This window comes from Coprinopsis cinerea, assembly GCF_000182895.1.
Source record: "Coprinopsis cinerea okayama7#130 chromosome 1 map unlocalized cont3.1, whole genome shotgun sequence".
Classification (NCBI taxonomy): Eukaryota; Fungi; Basidiomycota; class Agaricomycetes; order Agaricales; family Psathyrellaceae; genus Coprinopsis; species Coprinopsis cinerea.
The window spans coordinates 1,269,171-1,295,669 of NW_003307544.1; the positions used below are offsets into that span (position 1 = coordinate 1,269,171).

General features: G+C 51.7%; 7 protein-coding genes across 7 annotated transcripts; 2 read left to right on the forward strand and 5 right to left on the reverse strand.

The window, feature by feature from the left end:
- Window positions 1-516: 516 nt before the first annotated feature.
- Window positions 517-2,268, reverse strand: CC1G_11225 (hypothetical protein; the record flags this gene model as incomplete). Its single annotated transcript, XM_001828521.1, has 4 exons — window positions 517-1,158; window positions 1,209-1,363; window positions 1,415-1,473; window positions 1,529-2,268. 4 exons carry the CDS (start codon window positions 2,266-2,268, stop codon window positions 517-519), a joined length of 1,596 nt encoding a protein of 531 aa, XP_001828573.1.
- A 1,781-nt stretch (window positions 2,269-4,049) lies between these two features.
- Window positions 4,050-5,420, reverse strand: CC1G_11226 (Smap1 protein; the record flags this gene model as incomplete). The annotated part of the gene is made up of 5 exons (XM_001828522.1): window positions 4,050-4,872; window positions 4,939-5,018; window positions 5,077-5,185; window positions 5,236-5,260; window positions 5,318-5,420. The coding sequence occupies 5 exons, from the start codon at window positions 5,418-5,420 to the stop codon at window positions 4,050-4,052; spliced, it is 1,140 nt and encodes a 379-aa protein (XP_001828574.1).
- A 968-nt stretch (window positions 5,421-6,388) lies between these two features.
- CC1G_11227 (hypothetical protein) lies at window positions 6,389-9,345 on the reverse strand (the record flags this gene model as incomplete). The annotated part of the gene is made up of 3 exons (XM_001828523.2): window positions 6,389-6,407; window positions 6,460-7,084; window positions 7,143-9,345. 3 exons carry the CDS (start codon window positions 9,343-9,345, stop codon window positions 6,389-6,391), a joined length of 2,847 nt encoding a protein of 948 aa, XP_001828575.2.
- A 610-nt stretch (window positions 9,346-9,955) lies between these two features.
- Window positions 9,956-11,914, reverse strand: CC1G_11228 (hypothetical protein; the record flags this gene model as incomplete). The annotated part of the gene is made up of 4 exons (XM_001828524.1): window positions 9,956-10,910; window positions 10,972-11,087; window positions 11,143-11,443; window positions 11,541-11,914. 4 exons carry the CDS (start codon window positions 11,912-11,914, stop codon window positions 9,956-9,958), a joined length of 1,746 nt encoding a protein of 581 aa, XP_001828576.1.
- A 1,937-nt stretch (window positions 11,915-13,851) lies between these two features.
- On the forward strand, window positions 13,852-20,315 carry CC1G_11229 (RNA polymerase II large subunit; the record flags this gene model as incomplete). Its single annotated transcript, XM_001828525.2, has 15 exons — window positions 13,852-13,938; window positions 13,992-14,190; window positions 14,252-14,322; window positions 14,858-15,103; window positions 15,153-15,485; window positions 15,531-15,777; window positions 15,831-16,008; window positions 16,060-16,139; window positions 16,192-16,213; window positions 16,266-16,313; window positions 16,365-16,425; window positions 16,477-19,891; window positions 19,949-20,029; window positions 20,086-20,127; window positions 20,188-20,315. The coding sequence occupies 15 exons, from the start codon at window positions 13,852-13,854 to the stop codon at window positions 20,313-20,315; spliced, it is 5,238 nt and encodes a 1,745-aa protein (XP_001828577.2).
- A 392-nt stretch (window positions 20,316-20,707) lies between these two features.
- On the reverse strand, window positions 20,708-21,922 carry CC1G_11230 (hypothetical protein; the record flags this gene model as incomplete). The annotated part of the gene is made up of 8 exons (XM_001828526.2): window positions 20,708-20,743; window positions 20,807-20,827; window positions 20,876-21,024; window positions 21,120-21,155; window positions 21,212-21,453; window positions 21,518-21,626; window positions 21,679-21,740; window positions 21,795-21,922. The coding sequence occupies 8 exons, from the start codon at window positions 21,920-21,922 to the stop codon at window positions 20,708-20,710; spliced, it is 783 nt and encodes a 260-aa protein (XP_001828578.2).
- Window positions 21,923-23,014: 1,092 nt separating this feature from the next.
- Window positions 23,015-25,703, forward strand: CC1G_11231 (long-chain acyl-CoA synthetase; the record flags this gene model as incomplete). The annotated part of the gene is made up of 9 exons (XM_001828527.2): window positions 23,015-23,135; window positions 23,220-23,345; window positions 23,396-23,548; window positions 23,667-23,750; window positions 23,951-24,061; window positions 24,120-24,199; window positions 24,252-24,668; window positions 24,720-25,456; window positions 25,517-25,703. The coding sequence occupies 9 exons, from the start codon at window positions 23,015-23,017 to the stop codon at window positions 25,701-25,703; spliced, it is 2,016 nt and encodes a 671-aa protein (XP_001828579.2).
- Window positions 25,704-26,499: the final 796 nt, after the last annotated feature.

A 26,499-nucleotide genomic window follows, 5' to 3' on the forward strand; every position in this document is an offset into this window, starting at 1 on the left:
AAGCTCTGATAAGTACATGTGCCTTAGGGTTCCGCAGCCGGAGAGGTGGCAATAACACAATTGAATGGTGCCTTCGGCTAATGTGTTTTCGAACGGTAAGAAGGAAGAGATAGAAATTTGATATTGGAGTTCCAGAAGAAAGGGCGTTACATACAATATTTTACATACACAGTGTAAAGACAGCGAATGGTGCGAGAACAAGCGGATAGATAACCAATGTCCTAGGTCTCAAGGGCGTTACAACATCGTGATGATACAGCAAAGTGTACAACAGAACGTGCGGGTGCGTGAGTGCTATGGGGATCATGAGCGCTAACTACGAGAGGGGGTCACTGTACACTAAAATACAACATAATTTTGAAATCCGGGAGAGAAAGCGAGTCGTTGACGAGAGCGTAACAGACGTCGGGTATTTGTTCGTGAGGACGTGCGTCAGGGGGCGTAACAAAGGGTGCGACACGAGGTTCATTCGGAAAAGGAATGAATGGAAGGGTCACAAAGAACGCGGCGGAGCGTTCAGTTGAACTGGTAGAGGCGAGAAAGGGATAGAGTGAGGGCACAAATCACTGCGATAAGCAGAAGGACGAAGAAATGAGTCCTAAAGGGAGGCAGGCGCTTGGCAAGTGCCATGGCTTGCAACACCTTGGGGGATGAACTCGCGGGAGGGAACCCCTGGATAGCCTTGACTGCGACGGCAGTAGCCAGGCCCCGGTTTCCGACCATGAAGCCCCTGCTAGGGAGGCGGTAGACCCAGCTCATCTCCCAGCCTCCGTCCTCGCATTGGAGTTGGAGTAGCTTCTCCATGTCGACATCGTTGCGGATGCCAACGTAATTGCAGACCACGATGCGCATAGCGATGGAGAGGGCGTCGCCAGGAACACCAATTCTCTCTTGGACGCACTGCCTGAGGACGGGGATGAAGCGGGAGTGAATGGAGCTGTCCGTAGCCTTCTCGAGGAATCGGACGATGGCGTAGAGGAAGTATTCTGGATGGATGTAATAATATGTGCCGTTGATGAAAGCGCGGTTGACGAGAATGTCATGGAGCCATTGCACCATCTGAGGGACTTCTCCGCCACGGCCGTAGGCATAGAAGAAGGTAGCGACGCATGCACAAACGCCAGCATCTAGTCGGGGTCTTCGGGGATCGAAATACGTCTACAGTGCGATTTAGTAACGCGTTATGGCATCAGAGAAACCAAACTCACGAGAGGAAGACCATCCTCCGTCAAGTGTTGCTTGATTTGATTTAGCACTTGATGAGCGACTGCAGGGTTCCCCTCGCCCTTCATGAGGGTGTGGGCCATGGAGGTCGTATCCAAATCGTAAGGGAACTCGTCCTTTCCAACTACGCACTTGCGGTCTAGAAGGAACGTGTCAAACCGATTCTCCAATAGGATTAAAAGGTCCTTACCATGGAAGTAATTCCAGAGACCCATCTCATTTTTAGACTCCACAATTCGAACTAGCGATCTACAGGGAGTTCATTAGTGACCCGACAGCGGGAAAAAAATGAAAACAAACGTACCGGTCGTTGGTGGCCTCCAGAATCAGTAGTTGCGCAAAATTTTCGTTGATAACAATGGCGTCGTCCATCGACTTGCCAAGGTACGAGTCAAGCTTGCCAGCGTTTGCCTTGAGGAAGTTGTTGCCTCTTGAGACGGGGTCGCAGAGAAGGTTGAGGAGCTTGCGCTTGACGTTCACCTTGTTGTCAAACTGAATGCCGGTGAATCCAAGAGACTCTGCTGAGAAGATGTTCTCGAGCTTGTCGTCAACGAAGATGGCGCGGTGAGGATCGAGGCCAGTGGCGGAGATGACATGACGGTAGGCGCCCAGATTGGGTTTCCGCTCGCCGATATCTCCAGAGATAAAGACCTGCTCAAATACACCCCAGTCGGCGGGTTTGAGGCGCAGGACATCAAAGTCAGGGCGGGAGACGTTTGATAGCGCAAATATACGGAGATGGGGACTTGATTGTTTGAGTTGTCGGATGAAGTTGACGAGATCATAGTCGGCTGTTAGGGAGTCCTTCGCTTGCAGGAGGGCTTCGTTGATGTCCTCTGCGCGAACCGCATGACGTTGTGCCAGTCGACTATAGCACTCTTCCTGCGATAGCCGTCCGCACTCGTAATCATACCAAATGTCGGTGGTCATCATCGCTCTCAACGTCTTGGAGGATATCGAGGTCTTGGTTACTGAGGACCATTGGAAAAGGACGTCGCCCAAGTCAAAGACGAGATAGGAATATTGTGAGAAGCGTTGAGCCATTGTAAGGCTAGAGGAGAGGGGGTGGAATGGGAGGAGAAATTGAAGAACGAAAAGGTAACAAAACAGTCCGATTTATACTTCTTTCTACGGCTTGTGTGTACCCTCAGCATCCATGTTTTTTTGGCACGGCATGGCGTCCTTAACCGGAAATGAAAAGATACGCGAAATAGATATCGCCATCATCACACAGTTGGAGGAAAGGTTGTGATGGTGGGCCGCTTCTTGCTATCGCTCCCGGCCTCTTTGGCTTTGGCGCCCTTCAAACGCTGAACCAGGGGGTTCTAGGCGCTGAAAAATTCGGCTGTCGCTCTCTGTGTGGGGTTGAGAGTGGAGCTGTTCGGTCCCTCAGGCGTGCATAAGAAAATTATAGGACAGAAGACGACCCAGAAACACACCATCTGCAATGAGGCGCCAAATTGCCGGCGTAAAATTGGCATTAGAAAGCGGTTGAAGCCACAGGGCGGCCTACACGGCGCATCCCGCTTTGGAACCGCGATCCCCAGAAAACTCCTTCCATTGGCTCTCCTTTGACCTGGAAGATCTTGGAAAGTAGTTGTGTTCCGTCATCTGTTCTCTCTATACCCTTTCGGTCGCCCGTTATCAACATTTCTTCCGCGCATCGCACCTTTTCAGACCTTTCATCTTCACTGGCGTTATACCCACCGCAAATACGATGCACACATAGAACACACACTTCATTGTTTTTTGTAGGCGTTAGCTTGATGGTTCACCACTTCGCTGTCTGTCGTGGTTTGTGCGCCCATCCTTCGCTCTCCGTATCACGGGTTGCCTCGCATTTGACAGAACCTGGCAGAAGATGGGACGGATCGGAAGAAACGGACAGAATTGCGCCCATCGCCTTTCTTCGAAGTCGCCGCACAACTGCTTTTTTGTCGTAAGAACCAAAATAAGGAATTCAAGAACCGGAAGAACTCACATGAGCAAGCTCAGGCGTTCAAGACCATCTGGATGGGTATAAACAGAGTGGTCGCCGGCTTCTTGGAGCCTTTTACAGGGTCTCGCGGGAGGGGATGACCAGGGATGATCCTCGTGTCCAAGATTAAAAGATAAAAGATTGGCCCGACGCATGAGCAGTGCATGGTCAGCTCCCCTTAGCGCCTCCATCGGGTTCCTACTGGCCACGGTAGATCAGAAATTCTTTTGGAAGGGTGCATGCCCAGAATTATTGAATTAGCAAACATTGCGACAACGAGGCAACTGGAGCCTGCTGGAAAGAGTTAAACACGCACCGACTCGGCAGAAACAGAGGATTCTAGCCAGCTGCGTGACATTTGAAAGGTAATGACCATTACAGACGGTGGGTGTTCAAGACAAAGGGCTTTACGTGAATATCCATCACGAAACGATGGTGGAATCTATTAAAAGAGCCACTTGTGGGCTTAGGCGCCCACAGCTCAAGTTGACTGACATGCTTGCCTTTGGCCAGTCCCAGGGGGGGTGACAGCCAGGATCTGGCAACCTCGATCCAGAAAGTCACTTTACCTAGCCCGGTCTTTTAGGAAGAAACTGTCTGGGTTGGATTCCCTGTCGGTGTAACTTTTTCATACCCCTCCGATTTCAAAGGCCACGAGTTGGAAAGTTGAAACCGGCAAGGGTCGCACGTTGTTGTTGTTGTCAGGCCTTTTGGTTGGGTTGGGTTCGGTACGTCCACACTGAAGGAATGTTCCCGCTGAATTCGTACGGTGAACCCTGAATTAATTGATCCAGTAAACGTCTAGGTTAAGCCAAAAGTGGACGCCATCTCTCAGACACGAACACGACTACTTGAACCCTCCCCAAAGGTCTCCAAATACGTCATCCTTCTTTGACTGAACAGGAGGTGAGGTGGAAGTATTAGCCGATGACGACCCGCCCCAGATATCGCTAGTATCAAAGAGCGAAGCGGGTGGTTGCGATGTGTTTGTGGGCGTTGCCCAGACATTGTTAGTCTGAAGCGCGGGGGCAGGCGCAGCGTTCCACCCAGAGTTTGCACCCCAAGCTCCAACTCCGCCGGTTCCTATCATGCTCGTTGGTTGAGCTTGAGGTTGAGTTTGCGCTTGAGCAGAGAAAGCGCCTCCCCATGCGGCTGTCGCCGGCGAACTGAATTGACCGAACCCTGCAGTAGCTGGGGTAGTTGCGGGGGTCGCCGAAAATAGCGACATGATATCTTGCTTTACATCTTTCTTCGGTTGAGGTGGTGCTGCGGCGGGAGCCGGGGTAGTGGCAGGAGCATGGAAATCGAGGGAGAATAGGTCATTTTCGGGAGCCAACAGTTGTGGAGGTTGGGCAGCTGGTTGGGCTTGGGCGGGTGTGGGCGCCGTCCGAAGAGCCGGAGCAGGAGGAGAAGTCGCGGCAGACCTGTTGTAGGCGCTTGACAGTAGTTGATGTGCCTGTGGCTGGCGATTAATTGCACCTCTAGATGAACTTGAAGCATATGTGGGGGTTGATACGGGTGGTGGTGGGGCTTCCGCCTGCGTTGGCGCCGCCCCTTCTGGCGCTGCGTGACCGCCGCCTTGCTCTAAGACTGATGGATCCGATGGGGGTGGACCATCCATAGCCCATCTTCGCGATTCGTACTTTGACCGAACAAACGATTCCATTTTACTAGGTCATAGGATGTTATCGTCAATTCAATCCAGCACCTTCAAATTGTGATAAGAGAATACTGACTGTTCCGGAGGGTTGTGGCCGGGCTTCAAATGGGCCTCCCAATACAGATTGGCTCGACGATTTCCCCATTTCTGAATTGACTATCAAGAACCGAGCGATTCAACGGACGTTCAAAATCAATCATAAGACTACACTCACTTCCATTTGCTCGGGAGTCCAGACGTCCAGATCCACGGATTTGACTTTGGAGATGTGCGTACCCATGCCCCGATGAATCCCTGAGCATCGGATACAGAGGAAGACTCCACTGAGAATAGAATTAGCGCCTCTTTACAGAAGCGATAGACGTCGACATACAGATTCCAGGAGGCCCAACGAGGATCTGAACGTAAGCAGTGAGCTCGAACGCCTTACTCGTCGGGAAGGCGCTGCGACGTACCATTTCGCTTGCAATCCGCACAGACCTTGTTTTCTGGCCGCCTGACCATTTCTCTGAGCGTTCTAGCGAACTTCTCTTGCGTAGCTCTGTCTGGTTTCGACATCGTGGAGGCCGGGCGCGAGCGGTTGTGGACGATGTGGTGGTGGTTACAGGTTGAGCTGGCCAAATCCGGTGCTAATACCCTACAGATCAAAGCTGCACCAACCAGCCAGCAGCAACCTTGTTCCGACGAATATCCTCCTGCTTCACCGCCTAAATCCAACCAACAGACTATGAATATTAACGACTGTGGCCAGTCCACCAGGTATCTTCAGGAGAATGAGTTTACCCTAATGTCACAGAGCCATGAGTGCCTGGAACGAGCTTGTTCCGTGGTCATCGCCGTCCCATCGTGCCTTGGGTACAGGTTGCAATATAATCATATTATATATATACGTTAGTGTTACGGAGTACTGGAGAGCAAAGGAAGACAGAGAGAGACAGAGAGGAGGGAGACATGATTAAAATAAGCCTACAGGAAAAGAAACAAATTTTGGTTCAAGCTATCGAGAACGAGAAAGAAAGAGCGTAGAGAAAGGAACTGCATTGAGAAATGTCCGTCCAAAATCAAGTTGCAAAGTGTAAAAACGAGTGGAAGATATGCCTTCAATGAGATACTTATACGACCATACGAGGGGAGGAAAGAGCATCAAAAGGAACAGACTGCATAGGCGAGCAGGCGAGGCGATGGTCACCCTTGAAGGGGTGGCGCATGCGCTATGGAAGAGAAGACTAAAGACATAGAAATGACAAAAGTCAATAGTCACAAAAGTCCGAATGGTGAAGGGGGCAAATAGATTGCTGTAATAACCCACATGAGGAAGGTATATATATTTATGGACTGGGTGTGTCGAGGGGCGGGATATTGCTCTGTTCCAGAATGAAATTGCGCGAAGAACGATATGTGTTGCGGGAGGGTTAGATCGGACAGCTTGTCGATGATTTGCAATGCTTGTGATATAGATATATATGAAGTGATTATCAATGGTGGGTCGTGAAGATGGAATCCAAGAATGCGGGTCGTAAGGTCATTTAGACGAAGAATTGGGTACTAGACATAAAGCAAGTCAGTCAGCGTTTAGTAACAGCGAAAAGGTCCTTACTGAATGCGACTAGCAGCGTGCACTTCCATCTCTTCCATTTTGTAGGAATTTAATTCCTCTTTTATCCGCTGCGCCAGAGCAGGGGTGAGTCGACTCCATGTAGCGGGTTCGCTGCGACGATCATAGACCGTAGCTGCAAACGTATCGTAAACAGCGAGGCTGGTGGCGAAAGTCAATCGCTTCTGGGGTGCTGTCGCGGAGCGTGGTGGCATCGTTGATGCAGGAGAGGCGATGTTGGACAGCACCGGCGCAGATGAATTGAAGCTTGGATTCTGGAAAATCGACGTTCTATTCCCCTGCTCTGTTGAGTGTGCAGAACCCGATGGTGTATCTGGAAGTTCTTTCGCGCTTGATGGGAAGGACATGGCGATTGGTGATGAATTTGAGTCAAAGGAGAGTGGGGGTAAGGAGGGTACTGATTCAGTCGCCTGTGACGAACTGTGTTGAGTAGAGTGTGAGCCATGCCTGTGGAGTCCATCGATGTGGTCAGGATCGGGAGAGGGAATGCGGGCCAACGGTCCCAACTCTGATTGGGTTCCAGGAGAGTTGTACGAGTTTGATCGCGTCCGTGTTTGGGATAGGGTGCTGTTGGGACCATAGTTGGACTGGCAGTAGTTCTGGGCGTCTGAGAGAGTCTGCGATTAATCGACGTCGCAGGAATGGAACCCCGAACGATAACTTACTTTTCAGTATACCCTTCTTGGGCATCTTAGTCCGCTCTATGCTTCGCCTGACGTCGACTGCCCATGGCTCAACTTCGTCGTTGCTGTCCAAACTTGCGCGCTGAAGTCCTTGTCGGATAGTCACATCCTCTTCAGGGTCTGCATCCCAATCGTCGTCGTCCCATCCATCAGTGTTATAGTTCTGATGACCATGAGATGAAGCATAATGCCCATCGTCACTTTCCTCTTCATCTTCTTCTACCAGAACACGGGTACCGTCTTCGTTGATGTGGATGCCAGGCCCAGGTTGTGTCGGAGATGGGACGCCATTTCTAGTTGCCGTATTTTTGTCCCAGGCAGGAACTCCAACTGCCGTTCCATTTATGCCCCCAGTCCCATTGACAGTCGAGCCATTGCTGGCGGCGGCAGCAGCAGCTTCCTTCTCCGCTTTAGCTTTAGCAGCAGCCTCCGCGTTGCTTTTGAGGGTGTGCTGACGAGCGAGCTTGGCTGCGGGTGTGAGCCCATTGAGATCAGCAGAGGTGCTCCAGTCACCACTGCGGTCCAACTCGGCTGTAACATGGGACACGCTCGCCTCGCTCGCCTCTGCCTTTGCGCCCTTTTTGTCCTTCTTCTTTCCCTTCCTGTCCCTATCCCCGTCCTTGTCCTTGTCCTTGAAGAGAGACGTAATACCCGCTAACGAGTTCCGCCTCGCCAAGTTCCCCAACGAACCGAGCTTCCGAATCATGACACTGGCGCTGCTGACGGTGGACGACAGAGAGATGTTGTCAGTCGAGGCGTTGAACCGCGCGTTGAAGAGGGAGGCCGCTCGACCCTTCTTTTTCGTTTGGACAGTTGCTGTCGAGGCGCCGTCGTCAACGAGACCGGATTGGCTAGAATCAAGCTTTGAAGAGCCAGCAGCAGCTGGGAACTTGCTCTTGGGTTTGCTAGAAGCGCCATTGATAGCAGATGCCTTGATGGACGCATCGTCATCATCCTCCGTTTCTTCTTTAAGTGGTTCCCTAAATGTTTGCGATGGATTGAAAGATAACGCGCGCCGCAATCTCGACTTTAATCCGCCATTGCGGGAGGAAGTAGCATCTGGAGGCGGGGAAAGCATCGCTGCCAGGTCACTATCGTCACGGGACATGCGCTTCTCAGCGGTAAAGTTGCCTTGTGACAGCGGCGACGGTCGCGTTAAACGCGGGGCCGGTGAAGAACTGGAAGATGAAGCTGATGTCGTGGTGGGCGAAGTAGCGGTTGTAGGGACTGATGGTGTGATTCCCGACGGGCGTGTTGTTGTTGTTGCCGACGAGTTTGATGAGGAAGACGATCCATTGCGATTATGGTGGTTACGAAGGGGACTTGGAGTTGGGGACGAGGATTGGGCGGGAGAGGGTGAGCCGCGAGCTGAGCTGGAGGCAGCACTGGAAGCGGTGTTACTCCGTGACCTACTTGCGGGGCCAGTAGCAGGTGCACTGTGACCGCTGTGACCGCTTTGGTTACTGTTTGTTCGCTGCCGACTTCCTGTGGAGTTTACTGAGGAAGTTGAGCCAGATGCGTCTGATCGCATGTAAGGAGCATGGGGTAGTTGATTGTGGCCTGCACCGGAACGCCAATCGTTGTTGTTGTCAGAGCTATTGTGTGATTGCTGGCGGTTCGGTCGACGATAAGGATGGAAGCCAGGATATTGAGGAGTCTGTCCTTGGTGGTCGCCAGCGCCACCTCTAGGGTTGTGTGGGGGCGGCGTACCGCTAGGAAAGTTGTTAAAGGGAGAGGGTATCTGATTGGCAAAATAATCGCTAGGACCTAGTTGACCACCACCGGCCCGTTGTGCTTGCAGTGCATGCTGCGGGGGCAGCGCTGAATACCCATGCTGCTGGGCGTTGAAGAGCATCTGCTGGTACGCCCACTGTGCCAGTTGCGCATTCGCTGGGTCAAAATACGGAGCTTGCTGCGGCAATGGTGAGGGATATGACTGAGGCGACTGCTGCTGCAGTTGCTGTTGGTAAAACGACGGGTAGAAAGGGGTGGCATTTATTGACGGCGTCCAGCTGCCTTGAGCCTGCTGCTGGGCCGGGAACGTGTAGGGCGACGGTGGCATACCCTGCTGCTGGGCCATAAACAACTGCTGCTGCATGTTCTGATGGTTCTGCACAGAAGACGCCGGTGATGAATGGTCGTTGGCAGGCGACGAGCGCTGTCGGGGAGCATTCTGGAGGTCCATAGTCGATTCTCTGCCTGGATACTTCCAATCCTGAGGAACAGCGACGGCCATGGACTGCTGGACGACGGGCAGGCGGTTCGACAGTGCGTGCCCTGAGCAAGCCTGCTGTTATATATGCCTTTGATGGACTGGGTGGGAAGTTTAGGGACTCACGGACTGTTTACAACCAAGTCCAGCAGAAAACCCGGGCGATGTTGACTAACTCGCTCGTCGCTGTCGTGAACGACGAGGACGGAGGGGCGAGAGTTTGTGAAGGAGGCTGGACGACGCTGGCAACGACGAGCGAAAAGATCTGTTGCAATCACGGTCACGGAGCCCAAACGGAGCCACAATCAAAATCCAATCCAGAAGCAGTCGCACGCCCTCTCAGCCCAGCCCAGCTCAATCGATTCTCCAATTTCTCTTATTTCCCTGTAATATGACCTTTGTTTCTATCAACATGTGCAAAACATAAAGGCAGTGCCAGAGAATCCCTTTCGTGGGTTCTGAGCGCTCCTTGAACGTCGACAAACGCGATAAATGGAGTTGCCTGGCACCACCTGATTGGTATGCGTCCTTCTTTTGGTACTACATACATTCTAAACACTTATATACGCCCCATACATAGTCATTATGGCACAAGGTATGAGCCCATCAGGTCCTCAAACTCGGCCTGCCTCCACCGTTCTTCCGTTATCCTGAACACTTCTGGGAACCACTCTCCGATATCACTATCAGTCCCCGCCTCGCATGTCGCTGGGCTCGACCCTGCGTCCAAGCCGAGTACCATGTACGCCAGAGCCTTCGCACTCATCCAGGCATGCACCATCCCCTCTCCCGAGTACCCTGCCGCAATCCATTCGCCAGGGGCTGCGAGGCCTGATACTGGCTGCTGGGAGTCACTACCAGTGCAATTCAACGAATGTGATCGCATCTCTTCTTGCACGGGTGATCGACCCGTCACGTTAGCAGGTATTCGCCCCACCCACGGCCTCTCGTCGGCTGAAAAGCCCAACACACCACTCCAAGCGGCGAGTAACTCTTCCTTGCCCTCCTTCGCTCCGTCGGGGGTGATGGAGAAGACACCTCGCAGTGCGGTAGAAAGATACTCCTTTGTCTTGGATGTATACTCTCTATCGTCTGTGCACCCCAGATCGGTTGTAATCGCATCCGCGAATCCGCCGCCGAACATGAATTCACCTCGGGGTTGAGGATAAGATGTCGACGGCCCAGTCGAAGGAAGTTGCTGGGTGAGATAATCGTATGCCGTGACCGTCGAACGTGGATAGATAACGAACGAGCGTCTTCCCGTCCACGAGGCGGATGACGACGTGGGTGTCTTGTCTTTAGTGTCCGCTGGTGTTGGATCACCGAGTCCAGGCCGGGGGAGCTGCGCAGTCATAACTCCACGAGAGGGAACAATCCGTCCCCGCAGACCCGGGAGAAGATGAGAGACCCACCCATTGGTCGCATGAATGACATGTCGAACTCGTATCGATCCTCGAGGCGTTGTCACCGTGTAGCAGTTGTCAGTCGCGTCAAGCGCGCTGATACCAATACATGGCGTGTGAGAGAATAGGTCGAAGCTGCAAGTGGTGGCAACGGTATGTGAACTTGTACGCTCATTCGAAGCTCCTTTGAACTTACCTAGTTGGATAAGAAGCCAGTAACCGAGAAAGAATCCCAGTCACCAGTCGGTATGGGTGAATGGAACCAGCTGGCGTCGAAAGACAGCCTGCGATCGATTGGGAAAGTTGCAAAGCCTGTTACGGAATGACGTCAATTCCATCCACTGAGGGGAACGAAAAGGCGCCTTACCCTCAGCTCCTCAGCGCTCTCATAAACCCTGTACTCCGCACTCTCTTCGGGAAGATCCTTACGATATTCATTCAACATTTCTTTTGCTTCCGCAAATTGACGCTTGTCGAAGAACACATCGAAGGCTTCAACTCGACGACCTTGGGAATCATCCAACAATCCCTCCTCCTCTGCGACTCTCAACAGTTCGCTGATATGGGATAGTCGGAATCGAATAATCTTCTTCGCAGCCTCCTTTCCATGCTTTCTCTTCAGATTGCTGTAATCCTGGTACAAGATTGGCGTAATGTGACCTCCGTTCCTATAAGAAACACAGAAAGTCTGCTCGGATTTTCAATTCGTCTCGAAGGGGTGGCAATAGAACCGGGTAAAGAGAAATGAACCAGGTAAGAACACACCTTCCAGTAGCACCGGAACACGTTTCCCGAGCGTCCAGCATTACAATTTTTAAAGGATTCCCCTGAAGGTCGTGGCCTGACTTTTGGTCTAGAATTGTCCGGGCAAAAGCAGCACCGGTTATTCCACTTCCAATTATCACGATGTCAGCGTACTCCGGGAGTTGGATATTGGGGTCTGCATTGCGGTTGGCGATGGGTGCCTCTGGCTGCATCCAGTAGGACGGTAGAGGGTTCGTTACCGGTAGACCCGGTGAGGCCTCGACTCGTTTGAAGATTCCGTCGACGGGCGGGTACACGAGGCGGAGCAATTGAATGAGAACTCGAGCAAAGAGGTGTCGGAGGGAGTGTCGGAGGTTCTCCAGGACAGAATCCATGGTGGCCGATGGGTTTTGAGAGCGACGGTGCTGGTGCTGAGTGAATCGGAAGGTGGTCCGTATGGATCGACGGCCTGTGGGGTTTTATATCGATTCCGGTCAAAGTGTGATTATGACTGATTCAAGTGCTGGGGGCGCATCGAAGAGACCGTCGACGGATCACTGGATACCGTCGAAATGAAACAAGAGTCAGAGAAGCAGGCGAACTAAGCTTCTTGAGCCACGAACCTGCAGATGAGGATACAAGTCCAGAAATCAGCGGAAAGAAATGACCTGAGAACTTGGACTATGGAGGTTTTTGATTGCCGCGACATTGGTCGGAAGATGCCTCGATCTGGACTCAGGGGCGAATCACCCCAATATGGCAGGTCAAGACTGCGCGAGATGAAAGTATCTGTGAAAGTGTACTTCCAATTCGCTACATGAAAGGTAGATAAAGCAAGGAGGGAAGTTCTTTTCAGGGTAAGCTAATCCGAATAACTAAAGACTCCGCAACAACGGACGATGGGTGCAAGGGAGGCGTTCTATCATGCAAGGTCTGCTGGCTCTTTAGCAACGCCCATAAGTACCGAATACGTTCTAGCCAAAACATAACGAAACGTATTCGCTTCACGGTTCCGCAAGCGTAATGATTCTTTCCAAAAGGTTCGTAGGATTAGGAACAAAGCAAGGTGGAGGGTGCTTATGCACTCTGGCTCGTGGTTTCATCGATCCGTCCTAGCCAATCCGTGAGTTAAATGTGGGGAAAGCCTCCCCCCATCCTTGCCCGAACCAGTGAAAGTCTCGGCTCACCGAAGCTGCCAATTTCTTCACGGAAATGATGGTATTTATTCAGCAACGACCGGGCCAAGCATCCAGGGAATGAAGGGGGACATATCTGGCAAGGACGTTGTAATGTGAGACGGTCCTCTCTCGCGTAAGAGCTTAGGAAACAGCGAAAGAACGTTTTCAGAATAGCCTTGCAGATTTTATTTGCACGGCGAATTACCAACGGTCTAAGAGTGAGATTGCTCGTGCTTGGTGGACTGCGAGAAGCTCTACGGTTTTCATCGATGACTATCCACGATGGATACGTACTGTATTAAATCCCTATAATTCTCCCTGCAGAGTACCGCTGCCGCCATTGGGGTCTTCCGAAAAATGTTGAAAGGGCGGTCGGAGTTGACCAACTGGACTAGCTTCAAGCTCGCGTTTGAGCGAGTCCTGGCGAAGTCATTATCAGATTGTGACTCTGAGTCGTTCTTGATCCAGTCATGTCCAATGTCATTGAGGGTCGAAGGCGGTGCAGGGCCCCAATGGAGGTGGCCGTATCGCTATCGATTGAGGCAAGAAAAAAACAATTGAATAGTTGACCAGCTGAGGATCTTCTGGGTCACTGAAGGACTGAATCGAGGAACAGTTGAATAGCATTTTAGCAGAAAGGACCTGTTTCAAAAGAGGGTGGTGAAGATTGGAATGCATCAGAAATCAAGGGTCTCCTTTTGTTTTCCATGATGCACGTGACTCAAATGTGTCAGTGTTTGACGGCCCCGACTTGAGGCGGAGTCGAATTACAGACCGCATCGTTGGTTGTCGCTCAACCACCACGCAACTCTTTTCGTCGTCGTCGGTCGCCCCGTCGCTCATCGTCGTCGACGCCCTCAGGGACTCCAACCTCACAGCATACGGCCCAGGCAACTATTTGCCGCCTTTTTCCCCCGTTTCGCGCCCATTTTCGCGCGTTCTGGGGTGTTCTTTCGTTTTCGACGTTTTCGACTTTTCACCACCAAAAGGCTGTCAAAAGTCCCTCAAAACTAGCGCAAGATCTTTTTAATACCTTTCTTACCACCGTTAATACGATATTGGACGCTCTTTTCACGAAATTATATCATTTGTCACCGCCTGGACCACTCGACAACCCACTCGCGACTCACCTTCTCCACCTATAACTGCCCACCATGATCGGCCACCAGTTCGCTTTTTCCGCGGCGCCAGTCCGTAAAGTGAAGGAGGTGCAGTTTGGTATCCTCTCCCCAGAGGAAATTGTGAGTTTTCGCCATATTCGTCACACCATCCCCTTTCTGATCCCTCCCCACAGAAAGCTGTATCTGTCGTCAAAATTGAATATCCAGAAGTCATGGACGAAACAACGCACAAACCGAAGTTGCAGGGCTTGATGGATCCTCGGATGGGTACTATCGACCGTAACTTCAAGTGTCAGACGTGTGGCGAGGGGATGGCAGAATGCCCAGGACATTTTGGTCATATTGAGTTGGCGAGGCCGGTATTTCATCCTGGTGCGTTGCACATAGCTTCTTCCGTTGAGTGCGTTGCTAATCTCGAGGGGATCCGGTATAGGCTTCTTTAACAAAGTGAAGAAGATTCTGGAATGTATCTGTGTAAACTGCGGGAAACTGAAAGCTGATATCGTGAGTTGCGCCTTTTAGTTTTCGTTTACTCGTTTCGCACCCCACCATCCCATTTTCTGGGGGCTCTCTCCACACCATGGAGAACCCCAAACCCACTCCACGTTAGATCCCTTGACAACGAGGGCGTTCTTCCACCTGGCAGGGGATTCAGCGCGCGTTTTTCGATCGCTTGATCGCCGCGCTAGCCCATTCAACTGACCAGGAGCGGTTGGACACGAGGATGTGTGGTGAAAAGGGGGGCTGAACGAGTGCGGAAAAGATGTTGGGTTGTGCGTACCGTGAAACGTCGTACACCCGATCGGTTGGATATGCCGCCCATTGTCCCGGCTGTGACGCAGTTGGCAATGTGTCGAGGCTCTGCACTTGGAAGAAGACCAGCGTCTCTTTGCCCCCTTGGGGGAACGGGTACTTCAACCTGTTCCTATTATTTGACATTGCGGTTGTTCGTTCGATGTGATGTAAACATGTTGCTGACATCCCAATTTTCATATCGTGTTTGTCAAATCCACATCCCTTTTCATCCCCTTGTCATTAGACGGATCCCGCATTCGCAGAAAAGATCCGGCACATTCGAAACCCCAAGCAGCGGATGGCTGTCGTCTGGGATCATTGCAAGACGAAAACTATTTGCGAAGCAGACGAACCCCGAGAAGAAGGGGCTGAGGGTGATGGTGATGAGCCCAAGAAGGGCCATGGAGGCTGCGGCCACCAGCAACCGCAGATCAGGAAAGAAGGTCTCAAGATGTTTGTACAATACAAAAAATCGAAAGACGACGACGATGTTCGTACCATCCCCTCAGCCCTGTACTTCCTATACTCACTCTTTCCAGGAGATGAAATCCTTGCAACCCGACAAGCGACTAATCACACCGTCGGAGATTTTGACGGTCTTCAAAAAGATTTCTGACCACGATCTGCACCTCCTCGGTCTTTCTGACGAGTATGCGAGGCCCGAGTGGATGATTCTGACTGTCCTTCCTGTCCCTCCGCCACCTGTTCGCCCCAGTATCGCGGTCGACGGAGGCACAATGCGTAGTGAAGACGACTTGACCTACAAGCTCGGCGATATCATCAAAGCTTCGAGCAACGTGAAGCGCTGCGAGGAGGAGGGTGTGCCTGCCCACATTATCTCTGAGTTTGAGCAACTGCTGCAGGCAAGTATAGTATTGGTGACGAGAGATATAATGCTGATATATTTTTCTCTTCAGTTCCACGTTGCCACCTACATGGACAATGACTTTGCTGGTATCCCGCAAGCATTGCAAAAGTCCGGTCGTCCTGTCAAGGCAATCCGAGCCCGTTTGAAGGGCAAGGAGGGTCGTCTGCGAGGGAACCTGATGGGAAAACGTGTGGATTTCTCAGCTCGTACTGTCATTACAGGTGATCCAAACTTGGAACTCGATGAAGTCGGTGTGCCGAAGAGTATTGCCATGAACTTGACATACCCTGAACGAGGTAGGTTCTATAAATTTGCATTATCCTGGCAAATTTTACGCCTCCTCTGCCAGTCACTCCGTACAACATCGCCTACCTACAGGAACTGGTTCGGAATGGGCCGACGACGTATCCTGGCGCACGTTATGTTGTGAGGGACACAGGAGAGCGTATTGACTTGCGCTATAACAAGCGTGCAGACGCTTTCCTGCAACTTGGATGGATCGTTGAGAGGCATCTGAAAGACGGAGAGTGCGTAATGGCCGTTTATGCTTTCTAGTTTTTACCAACGCAACTTCGCAGCTACGTTCTGTTCAACCGTCAACCCTCTCTGCACAAGATGAGTATGATGAGCCATCGTGTGCGACTGATGCCTTATTCAAGTAAGTTGCCAACCTCCTTTTCAAAGACCGCCTTCTCATGTAGCATTACCAGCGTTCCGTCTGAATCTTTCTGTGTAAGTTTTACCGGCGTAGTGGTGATCGTCCCTAAGTTTACATTGCGCTCAGTACACCGCCCTACAACGCTGATTTCGACGGTGACGAAATGAATATGCAGTGAGTATACATTTATCAGATTGTTTGCCACCATGCTCACATACTTCAAAGCGTTCCGCAGAGCGAGGAGACACGCGCCGAACTCAGTCAGATTGCTTGGGTACCCCGGCAGGTAATGGTACAGCGTTTCTGTGTTTTGCATCGTATTTGACGGGGCATCTAGATTGTTTCTCCGCAAGCCAACAAGCCCGTAATGGGCATCGTCCAGGATACTCTCTGTGGCATCCGCAAGTTCACCCTCCGCGACACCTTCCTCGATTGGAACCACGTTCAGAACATCTTGCTTTGGGTACCCGAATGGGACGGTGTCGTTCCTACGCCTGCCATCCTCAAGCCAAAGCCCCTCTGGACCGGAAAACAAATCCTCAGCTTGACGATCCCAAGAGGTATCAATATTCAACGCGCTTCCGAAAACAAGTCCTCCAATCCAGTTTTCGATGACGGCATGCTAATTGAGAACGGCGAGTTCATCTACGGAATCGTCGACAAGAAGATCGTTGGTGCATCAGCTGGTGGTCTCGTCCATGTTGTTTTCCGAGAGAAGGGCCCGGAGGCAACGAAGCAGCTATTCACTGGTCTTCAAATGATCGTGAACTTTTGGTTGTTCCACAACGGGTTTAGTATCGGAATTGGCGACACCATTGCCGACGCCAGGACCATGGAGTTCATCACGAAGAATATCGCGGAGAGTAAAGCCAAGGTGGCTCAAGTCATCGAGGACGCCAATATGGATCGTCTGAAGACCAAGCCGGGTATGACTCTCCGAGAGTCTTTTGAGAGCGAAGTCGAGGGTATCCTCAACAAGGCTCGCGACAGTTCCGGTCAGTACGCCCAGAAGCATTTGAAGGAAGACAACAACGTGAAGCAGATGGTGGTCGCCGGTTCGAAGGGTTCCTTCATCAACATCTCCCAGATGTCCGTCTGTGTCGGGCAGCAGTCTGTGGAAGGTCGCCGTATTCCTTTCGGTTTCCGTCACCGCACCCTCCCTCATTTCACCAAGGACGACTTCAGCCCTGAAGCCCGTGGTTTCGTCGAGAACTCGTACTTGCGTGGCCTTACACCCCAAGAGTTCTTCTTCCATGCCATGGCCGGTCGTGAAGGTTTGATCGATACCGCCGTCAAGACCGCCGAAACCGGTTACATTCAACGACGTCTCGTCAAGGCGCTCGAGGATGTCATGGTCTGCTACGATGGCACCGTCCGGAACTCCTTGGGCGACCTTATTCAGTTCGTCTACGGCGAAGATGGTATGGACGCGGCCTTCATCGAAAAGCAGAACATCGAAACCTTTGCGCTCAGTGACAAGGAATTCGACCATCGATACCGCGTCGATGTCATGGACCCTGCCGGTGGCTTCACAGAGAATGCCCTCCAAGTTGGTATTGACGACAGCTCGTTAGAGCTTCAAAGCAAGCTTGATGAGGAGTATGCTCGACTTGTCGAAGACCGTCGCCTATTGCGTAACTTCATCTTCCCCCGCCGCTCAGCCAACGTCGACTTCTACCTTCCTGTCAACCTCCAGCGTCTGGTCCAAAACGCCAGCCAGATCTTCCATATCGATCGCCGCAAGCCCAGTGACCTTGACCCAGCCTACATCGTCGATTCGATCCATGAACTCGGCAAACGCCTAGTCATCGTTCGCGGCGATGACCCTCTGAGCAAGGAGGCCCAGGACAACTCGACATTGCTTTTCCGAATGCACCTCCGTGCCACTTTCGCTGCACGCAAGGTCATCGAACAGATGCGCTTGACCAGGGAGGCCTTCGAATGGATTTTGGGAGAGATTGAGACCAAGTTCAATCAATCCATTGCCCACCCCGGAGAGATGTGTGGTACATTGGCCGCTCAATCCATCGGTGAACCAGCCACTCAGATGACCCTGAACACGTTCCACTACGCTGGTGTGTCCAGTAAGAACGTTACGCTCGGTGTGCCCCGTCTCAAGGAAATCATCAACGTCGCCACAAACATCAAGACCCCTTCCCTCACCATCCACCTCCAACCCGAAATCGCTGTTGCTCCGGAACTAGCGAAGAACGTCCAGCAGGAGCTTGCCTTTACCTCACTGAAAACCGTCACGTCGGCAGTCGAAATTTGGTACGACCCCAATCCAACTACGACTATCATCGAGGAGGATGAAGTGTTCGTCGAATCCTTCTTCGCTATTCCCGACGAAGAAATCGAACGAAACCTTCACAAACAGTCACCCTGGTTGCTCCGTCTCGTTTTGGACAGGTCGAAGATGCTTGATCGCAAACTGACTATGCATTACGTTGCAAGTCGGATTGCCGAGTGTTTCAAGTCTGACCTCTTCGTCATCTGGAGTGAAGATAACTCCGAGACGCTGGTCATTCGGTGCCGTGTGTTGTCCAGTGGGGACAAAGACGATCCCGAAGAAGTTGGGTTGGAGGAGGACATCTTCCTTAGGCAGTTGGAGAACACTATGTTGAACTCGGTCACTCTTCGTGGTGTCCGAGGAATCAACCGTGTGTTCTTGACCGCTTCGGACAGGGTCACTCTTGCTCCAGACGGCAGTATCAAGACCGAAAAGGGTGCAGAGTGGATTCTGGAGACCGACGGTACCAATCTCAAGGGCGTCATGTGTCTCGATGGTGTTGACTCAACAAGGACATACTCGAACAACTGTGTCGAAATCTTCACTGTCTTGGGTGTCGAGGCTGCTCGTGCGGCGTTGATGAAGGAAATCAGGAACGTTATTGAGTTCGATGGCTCTTATGTCAACTACCGACATCTGGGCTTGCTTTGCGACGTCATGACACACCGTGGTACGCTGATGCCCATCACTCGACATGGTATCAACAGAGCAGACACCGGTGCCCTCATGCGTTGCTCCTTCGAAGAGACCGTCGAAATCCTCATGGAAGCTGCCGCCGTTGGCGAGAAGGATGATTGCCACGGTATCGCGGAGAACGTGATGTTCGGTCAGATGGCACCCATGGGTACAGGCGCATTCGACGTCGCGCTCGACATTGACATGCTCAAGGACGCCATCGTTGATCACAGGCTACCCGTCCAGTCGATGTTGGCCGCACAGATCGACGGCGCTATGACACCAGGACAGGTTGCCATCACGCCCTATGCCACCAACTCTCCAGATTGGATTCAAGACGAATTCTTCAAGGGAGATTCAGGTCCTTCGGCCTTCTCTCCTCTGGCATCGAACGGTGCTGAGGACACAGCCAACTTCCAATACATGTCATTCCCCCAAAGTCCCCATGGGGCAGGTGGAATGTCACCTGGGCCTGGTTACAGTCCGAGCTCACCGAATGCTTACTCCCCTACGTCACCAGGCATGGTTCCTCGATCGCCGTATGGTGCACCCACATCGCCCTTCAGCAACCAATACGCTACCTCCCCCTTCTACGATAGCCGCAGACAAGCGACGTCCCCTACCTATTCACCGACCTCACCGATTGCTGGATTGACGTCGCCTGCGTACTCACCGACCAGTCCAGGCTTCTCCCCTACATCTCCGAACGGTTATAGCCCGCAATCCCCCAACTTTGGGAGCCCGGCATCACCCAATTACTCGCCTGCCAGTCCATCGTACAGCCCTGGTAAGCGCCGTCCACTGAAGCTCCCCCTTTGTCCTCTGTTAATGACTCTTTCAACAGCTTCCCCAGCGGGAATGTCACCCACATCTCCCAGATACTCGCCCGCCTCCCCCGGAGCTTCTCCTATGTCTCCCAAATACCGTACGTCGCTTTTCTCGCCATTGTTTCACCCTTTGCTGACGGCCTTCTTCCTTTAGCTCCCGCATCTCCCTCCTTCTCTCCCGCATCTCCCGCTTACTGTATGTTTTTACCTGCCATATAGGCCCGGTGTAGTTGTGCTGACGATTATCCTCTTTTAGCTCCTGCATCTCCCAATTATAGCCCCAGCTCACCGACATGGTCACCCACCAGTCCTGCACATGACCAGAATGGGCCCACCAACAACCGCAGCTCTGCTTACCAGCAATCCCCGTCATGGGACAGCTAAGCAAGCGTGGACGTTTTGGGCTTCGAGCCGGCGCTTGACTTTCTCCTGGACTCTTTTGAAGTTGTCTGCGATTATCTTTACCCTCGATTGGCGTCGACTGTATCTTCTTGTTGCTGTATGGCTTCTGGCATCACAACGCGATTTATATGGTTCCCTTTTCTCTTACCGCTTCTTTCTCGGTGCCTCGTGTTTTACTTAAAATATTTGCAAGTCTGTTCTGTCCTGTCATCCATATTCACATATCACCCACACATTACTTGTCTCTCCGTTGCCCATGTAGATTATTAAATTTGTTGGTTATTAGACACATTGGTCTTACCATTGGAAGTCTGTAAGAGAAGCTGAATCGCAAGCAAACTTGCCGACAGTTTGTGCCGAACGTGTGGGTCAAGTTACTTCTTGCACGTCTGCCAATGGAAGTTGAAGGTCTAGGAACAGGATACCAGGGTCAGAACTCGCTCTGTGTTGGTATCCAACTCAATAATACAAACCTGCTTCAGCGTAGTATCGATCTAACGGCGAGATGAGTACAATGTTACCCAAAAAGCACAAATACTTACCGAATCTGTCGCAATATACCCAGATCCCTTTGTATTCTTAGCGTTGCTCGCCCGTAGGTCAGTTTGGATGTTCAACACCGTGCTGGATCCGCAAGGCGCCAGAACCATCGATGCCAGATCGAACTTATCGCGGTAGAGGTAGTCTGCGCCTGGATGTCGAAAGTTGGGTGATTAAAATCGAGGCACGGGTGAGGTAACAATGACATAGTCACGGGAACCGAAACAGGGGTTGGACGATGCTTACCATCGACAGGACCGACGAGTTCTGAGCGGGCTGTGGCTGGAAAGGTGTCAGATCTAACCATCCCTGCGATGGGCAAGATGCTGCGGTCTAACCTTGGGCCAGGAGACCCTGGACTGGTAGTTGGATGAGGTCAATGAGGTCAATCACGGTAACGTTGGAAGGAGAAGGGATACCGACAGTAATACATGGATTGCTGTGAGGCAGTAACCTTGTTATCGAGTTGATAGTACCCGCGCTTTGGGATGAGTTTTTAGTCGACTGCACTTGCAGGTCGAACCAGTCAACACGCACGTAATCGACGGTGGCAATTCCAAAGGTAAAGCCAGCTGGGACCCTAGCAATATTGAATAAGATGATCAGCACACTACCTTCACCGCACAGGACACTCTTGTCCTCACTTTACGCCAAAGGTTAGTCGGCAGTTCTTCCGGTTGGCACTGATGGGAATGCCTGGTCCTGCTTCCGCGTAATACTGACTGAAGGTGACTGTTACAGCAGTTCGCTCCTCTGTCCGCGGTAGGTTAGCTGCGGACACTACGACAGCCGTGAAGGAGGTCACCGTTGAGAACGTAGTAAGTAGATCCAGGAGGGCAGCCCGAGCCATTCAGATTGAGACTCGTGCTATGAAAACGAGGTTAGGCTGCTCTTGTTGGCACCGAAAAGGAGCTTTCGTACATGTTGAATCCCTCCGGCACAGAGGGAGGGGGTGCAGCCTTCCCCTTGGATTGTGGAGATGGTAGGGCTAAGACATACGAGGCCGAAGCCAAAGCAAAGGCAGCGGAGAGAGCAGAGAAGAGCTTCATTCCGGACGGGGTGTTGGCAATTTCTGGCCACCCATTGACCTATTTTATAGCCCTCAGTCTGTTTCACCGCCTTTATCAATATTGTGTAAAGCTGTCAAGACTAGAGTCATGTTGCGAAATCCTAGGCCGTCGAGTACTTGGAGGAGAATATGGTTGCCGTCCAAGAAGCGTGGGAAGACAACGTAAATGCAATAAACTGGGTTCGACCTCTTCCAAAAATATGTTACTGGGCAACCGCACTTTGCCTCGACGATTCGACGGCCTTCATCGCCTGGAGAGGTAATATGTAATACCGAACTCAAGGAGTAAACTCTAACAGGTTTTATTCCCCTAAATCCATCCGACTCGGTGGTGAGCGCTTGGCTGGTCAGCCGACAACTTTCGTTTCCAGGTCTTCTTGTGCTTGTTTTTGTTCCGTTTCGCAATGTTTTCTGTACAACACACTGCCACTGCAGCATCGGGTGCAAATGGTCGAGTGCATGCTTCTATTCTCGCCAATTTGGTAAACCGCTTCCGTGTATCCTTCGGCAACACTCATCGATGCCACATCCCAAGTTGGCCATGAACTGCCACAGCTTCTCGAAGTTCGAAGGACAGACTTTCAAACGAGGTATGATCTGTTACATACTACTTACTAACGCATGACTTACATACTTACTTCATCTCAAGTTCGAAAGTCCAACCGGCCGCCTTGCGAAACGGCCACCGGTACCTCCAGAGAGTGTGCACTTGACCCCGCATAATCGGCATCGTAATAGCTCCGTGTACTTGAGATCAAGTACGCGCCCCGAGAGTTTTCCAAGAAGTGGTCACTTGCGTGTTTGGTCGCCCTAACAAGCACCCTGTCCCCTGACCTGACTGCATTCTTCCCGGTCTTGTCTATCTGAACACTCCCCAACAAGCTCCTTCACGTGGACCAGGTCTCATCCACCAGACACAGTGACACCACAGGGAGCATCGTGTTGCTTTGATTGATCTCGTTCGGGTACTTTACTCTGCGACTGTACTTAACCCCCATACCCACGTTGGAACTTCGTTTCCTGCCGTCTGCCCCTCAAAACACGCCCTCATCGAACGAACACCACTGGGACGATGAGCAAGCAACAGCTCTCTGACAAAATTGTCCCTTGGCCTGCTAACATCAACTATGACAAGCAAGCCTTCCCTGTGTCGGGCACTAAGAAACCTGGTCAATCTGCGCATTATCGAAATGGTGCGTTCATTGACCTTATGCCTTGTGGACGCATTATTCCCATCCGCCTCCCTATTCGTGTTCCCGAGGGTTGACACCTTGTAGGGATTTGGGGGCTAATTGACGAACACACCCCTAACGTCTTCATCACCCTGGATCAAATCTGGGCAGACGGGTTGAGGTTGGCTGAATCTCAAGAATTCCTGGGATGGAGACCGCGTATCGGCCCAGGTTCGTTTTGCTTTACCTGTTACTCGTTCATTCCATAAATATTTCCACAGGCAAGTACGCGAATTATTACGAGTGGATCACCTACGCCCAGGCGGACGTAAGGCGAAGGAATATCGGTAGCGCTGTCCACAAACTGTTCAAAGATGGCGTTCTTCGAGGAGAGGACTACGAGACCGTCGGCATCTGGGCTCCCAACCGACCAGGTCAGTATTCGGATATTATCTTCGTGTCAGCCGCTTTGAAACCTGACTAATGAACCCCTCGCGTCAACCTGTCATTTTCCTTCACGCCTTTTGCTTGCTGTTCCCCTAATACTAATAGAGTGGCAACTGGTCGATATTGCCCTCCAGACTTATGACAAGGTCGGAGTTAGTTTGTACGACACTCTGGGCAGGGATTCTGTCGGTATGTCTAATATTATCATGGGCTATTTGTATTCATAACTGATTAATGTACTCCACAGAATACATGTACGCGTTTCTTCACATTGATTCTCCCGGGCATGAACAGCTGACTCCTTTCATGTAGCATCAATCATGCGTCCCTTTCGATCGTGTTTTGTTCGCAGGACCATATCCCCACCCTGCTGAAGTTAGCACCCAAAGTCCCTGTACTAAAGTACGTGGTATGCTTCGACGCCCTGTTGCTTGAGGTGGAGTCTGCCATCAAGGAATGGGGCTCAAGCCATGGCATAACAGTGTTGCAATTGAGCGAGCGTACGTCTTGATTTGCACCATGTCGCCTTCAGGCGCTTATGTCGTTGATACTATCCAGTGGAAGATCTGGGCAAGGCCAACCCCATTGAGCCTATCCCGGCAACACCTGATACAGTGGCCACCATTTGTTACACGTCGGTAAGTCGTCCATTGCAATGATTCTATCGCCCGTCTGAACACTTCCACTTAGGGCACCACCAATACACCAAAAGGTGTCGTCTTGAAACACAAGACACTGGCCATGTCAATCCAGAGCTACTTCTACGGACGGGACCTCCCAGCAGACGCCGTTCTGTTCTCCTACCTCCCCCTTGCCCACATCTACGAGCGCATGGCGGAACTGGTCGCTATCGCCAATGGTGGAAAGATCGGCTACTTCTCCGGAGATCCTCTTCGACTCCTGGAGGATGCTCAGATTCTCAAACCCCACTTCTTCCCCTCCGTTCCCCGAGTTCTCAATCGAATCTACCAGTCTGCTATGTTAGCGAAGGAGGCCCCGGGTGTCAAGGGAGCTTTGTTCAGGAAAGCGTTGGCCACCAAGCTTCAAAACTTGGAACAAACGGGAGAGATGAATCACGCTCTCTGGGATAGACTCGTCTTCAAGAAGGTAAAGGAACTCTCATGTTATTTGACGCGCACATCTGACTGGCGTTCTTAGATTCAAGCAGTCTTGGGAGGTCGAATCCAATTCATTGGATCAGGCTCAGCCCCTATCACACCCGACGTTCTCAAATTCCTCCGAGTCTCGTTCGCATGCGATGTCGTAGAAGGTTATGGCCTGACAGAAACAGCAGCCTGCTGTTCTCGAACATGGCAAGGCGATCCAAACGGGACTGGTACCGTCGGCCCTCCGTCACCAGTGAACGAAGTCAAGTTGGTCGACGTCCCCAGTATGGGCTACACCGCTGAGGACAAGCCGTATCCTAGAGGAGAGCTATGCGTCCGTGGCGCTATTGTCTTTTCTCACTACTACAAGGATGAGAAGAACACTAAAGAGGCTCTGGACGCCGATGGCTGGTTCCATACTGGAGATGTCGCTTCCATCGATTCGGCAGGCAGAATCAAGATTATCGATCGAGTCAAGAACATCATGAAGCTCGCTCAAGGCGAATACGTCGCCCTCGAGAAAGTCGAAAACATCTACTCTACTGTTCCCGTGGTCGCCCAAGTGTTTGTATATGGCGACGGCACCCAGTCGTATCTCGTCTCGGTCGCTGTCCCCGAACCCGTGGCATTCAGCGCCTTGGCAAGCTCAGTGCTAGGCAAGAAGGTCGATGTCGTCAACGGTGGTGAGGAGGGACGAAGAGCTGCGGAGGAAGCCGTTCGAGACCCTAGGGTCGTCGCTAAAGTGCTGGACATGCTCACTAAGGAAGCTCAGAAGAATGGTCTCAAAGGGTAAGCTGTGCTCGATCTCTCCGACGCTGTGGTAAAGACTCACATACAATCATCCACTAGATTTGAGATGGTAAAGCGCCTACATCTTACGCTGGAACCATTCTCCATCGAAGATGGGACGTTGACACCGACGATGAAACTCCGGCGTAAGGATGCTTACAATAAATACAAGACTGAGATCGATGCGCTGTATGCGCTGGGAGAACCGGTGGGTGGATCTGGAGGCGCAGGCGCTGTAAAGCTATGAGATACTGTATATACCCTTTGTCTGTACTTCTACCCCGATGAAACACCTTTTCTTGATTCTGGAGTTCGAACCCGCATGGTTGATCCTGGGCGGCAATCGGGTTGGCTGTCCCTTATCTTATCTGATCCGATCTTCCGGGATGCGTGGACTTGCTTGCGTTCCTCAGGCCTGAGGTTTTTTACGGTGTATTTTATATTCACCATTAACAGTTCGTTCTCTTTTCTCTCAGCTTCGTAAGGTTTTCATAGTGCCCGAAATATGTATAGGATCCTCCAAGCCCCACGATCGTGCGCTGAACGGTGGCTACCTGCCACCCCACGTTCATCTGTGCCCTGTCGCTCAATGTCGCTCGCCACTCAGCGCTGTCAGAGACTGTATATCTTTCCCAGTTAAATGAATCAATACTTCTACTTGGATAAGAGCCGCAGCGCGCTACGAAATGTGCAGCTCCGTTTAAAAGTTTGTCTGAAAGATGGGCGTCTAGAGCCTGTCCACTTCCGAGTCGTTCGGTTGCCCATCGAAAGATATGATGACCCTGGCCAGTGTAATATATCGCATCGCAGTACCGTAGAGCGACTGATTGCACAGCAGTACTCACGTTCGAGAAAATGGCAAGTCGACGGGCTAGACTGCACAGTGTATACAGCTGTCTTTGGGCTCCCTCCTCGGAACGGGCCAAGACCCGGAGATCGATCCACGGACTTCGAAAGTGGAAGGAGCCTACAGCGCAGATACTCTCGTAACTAACATACAGCGGAAAGGAGATCCACCATTTTCGAGCTGTCGTTCATAAGGC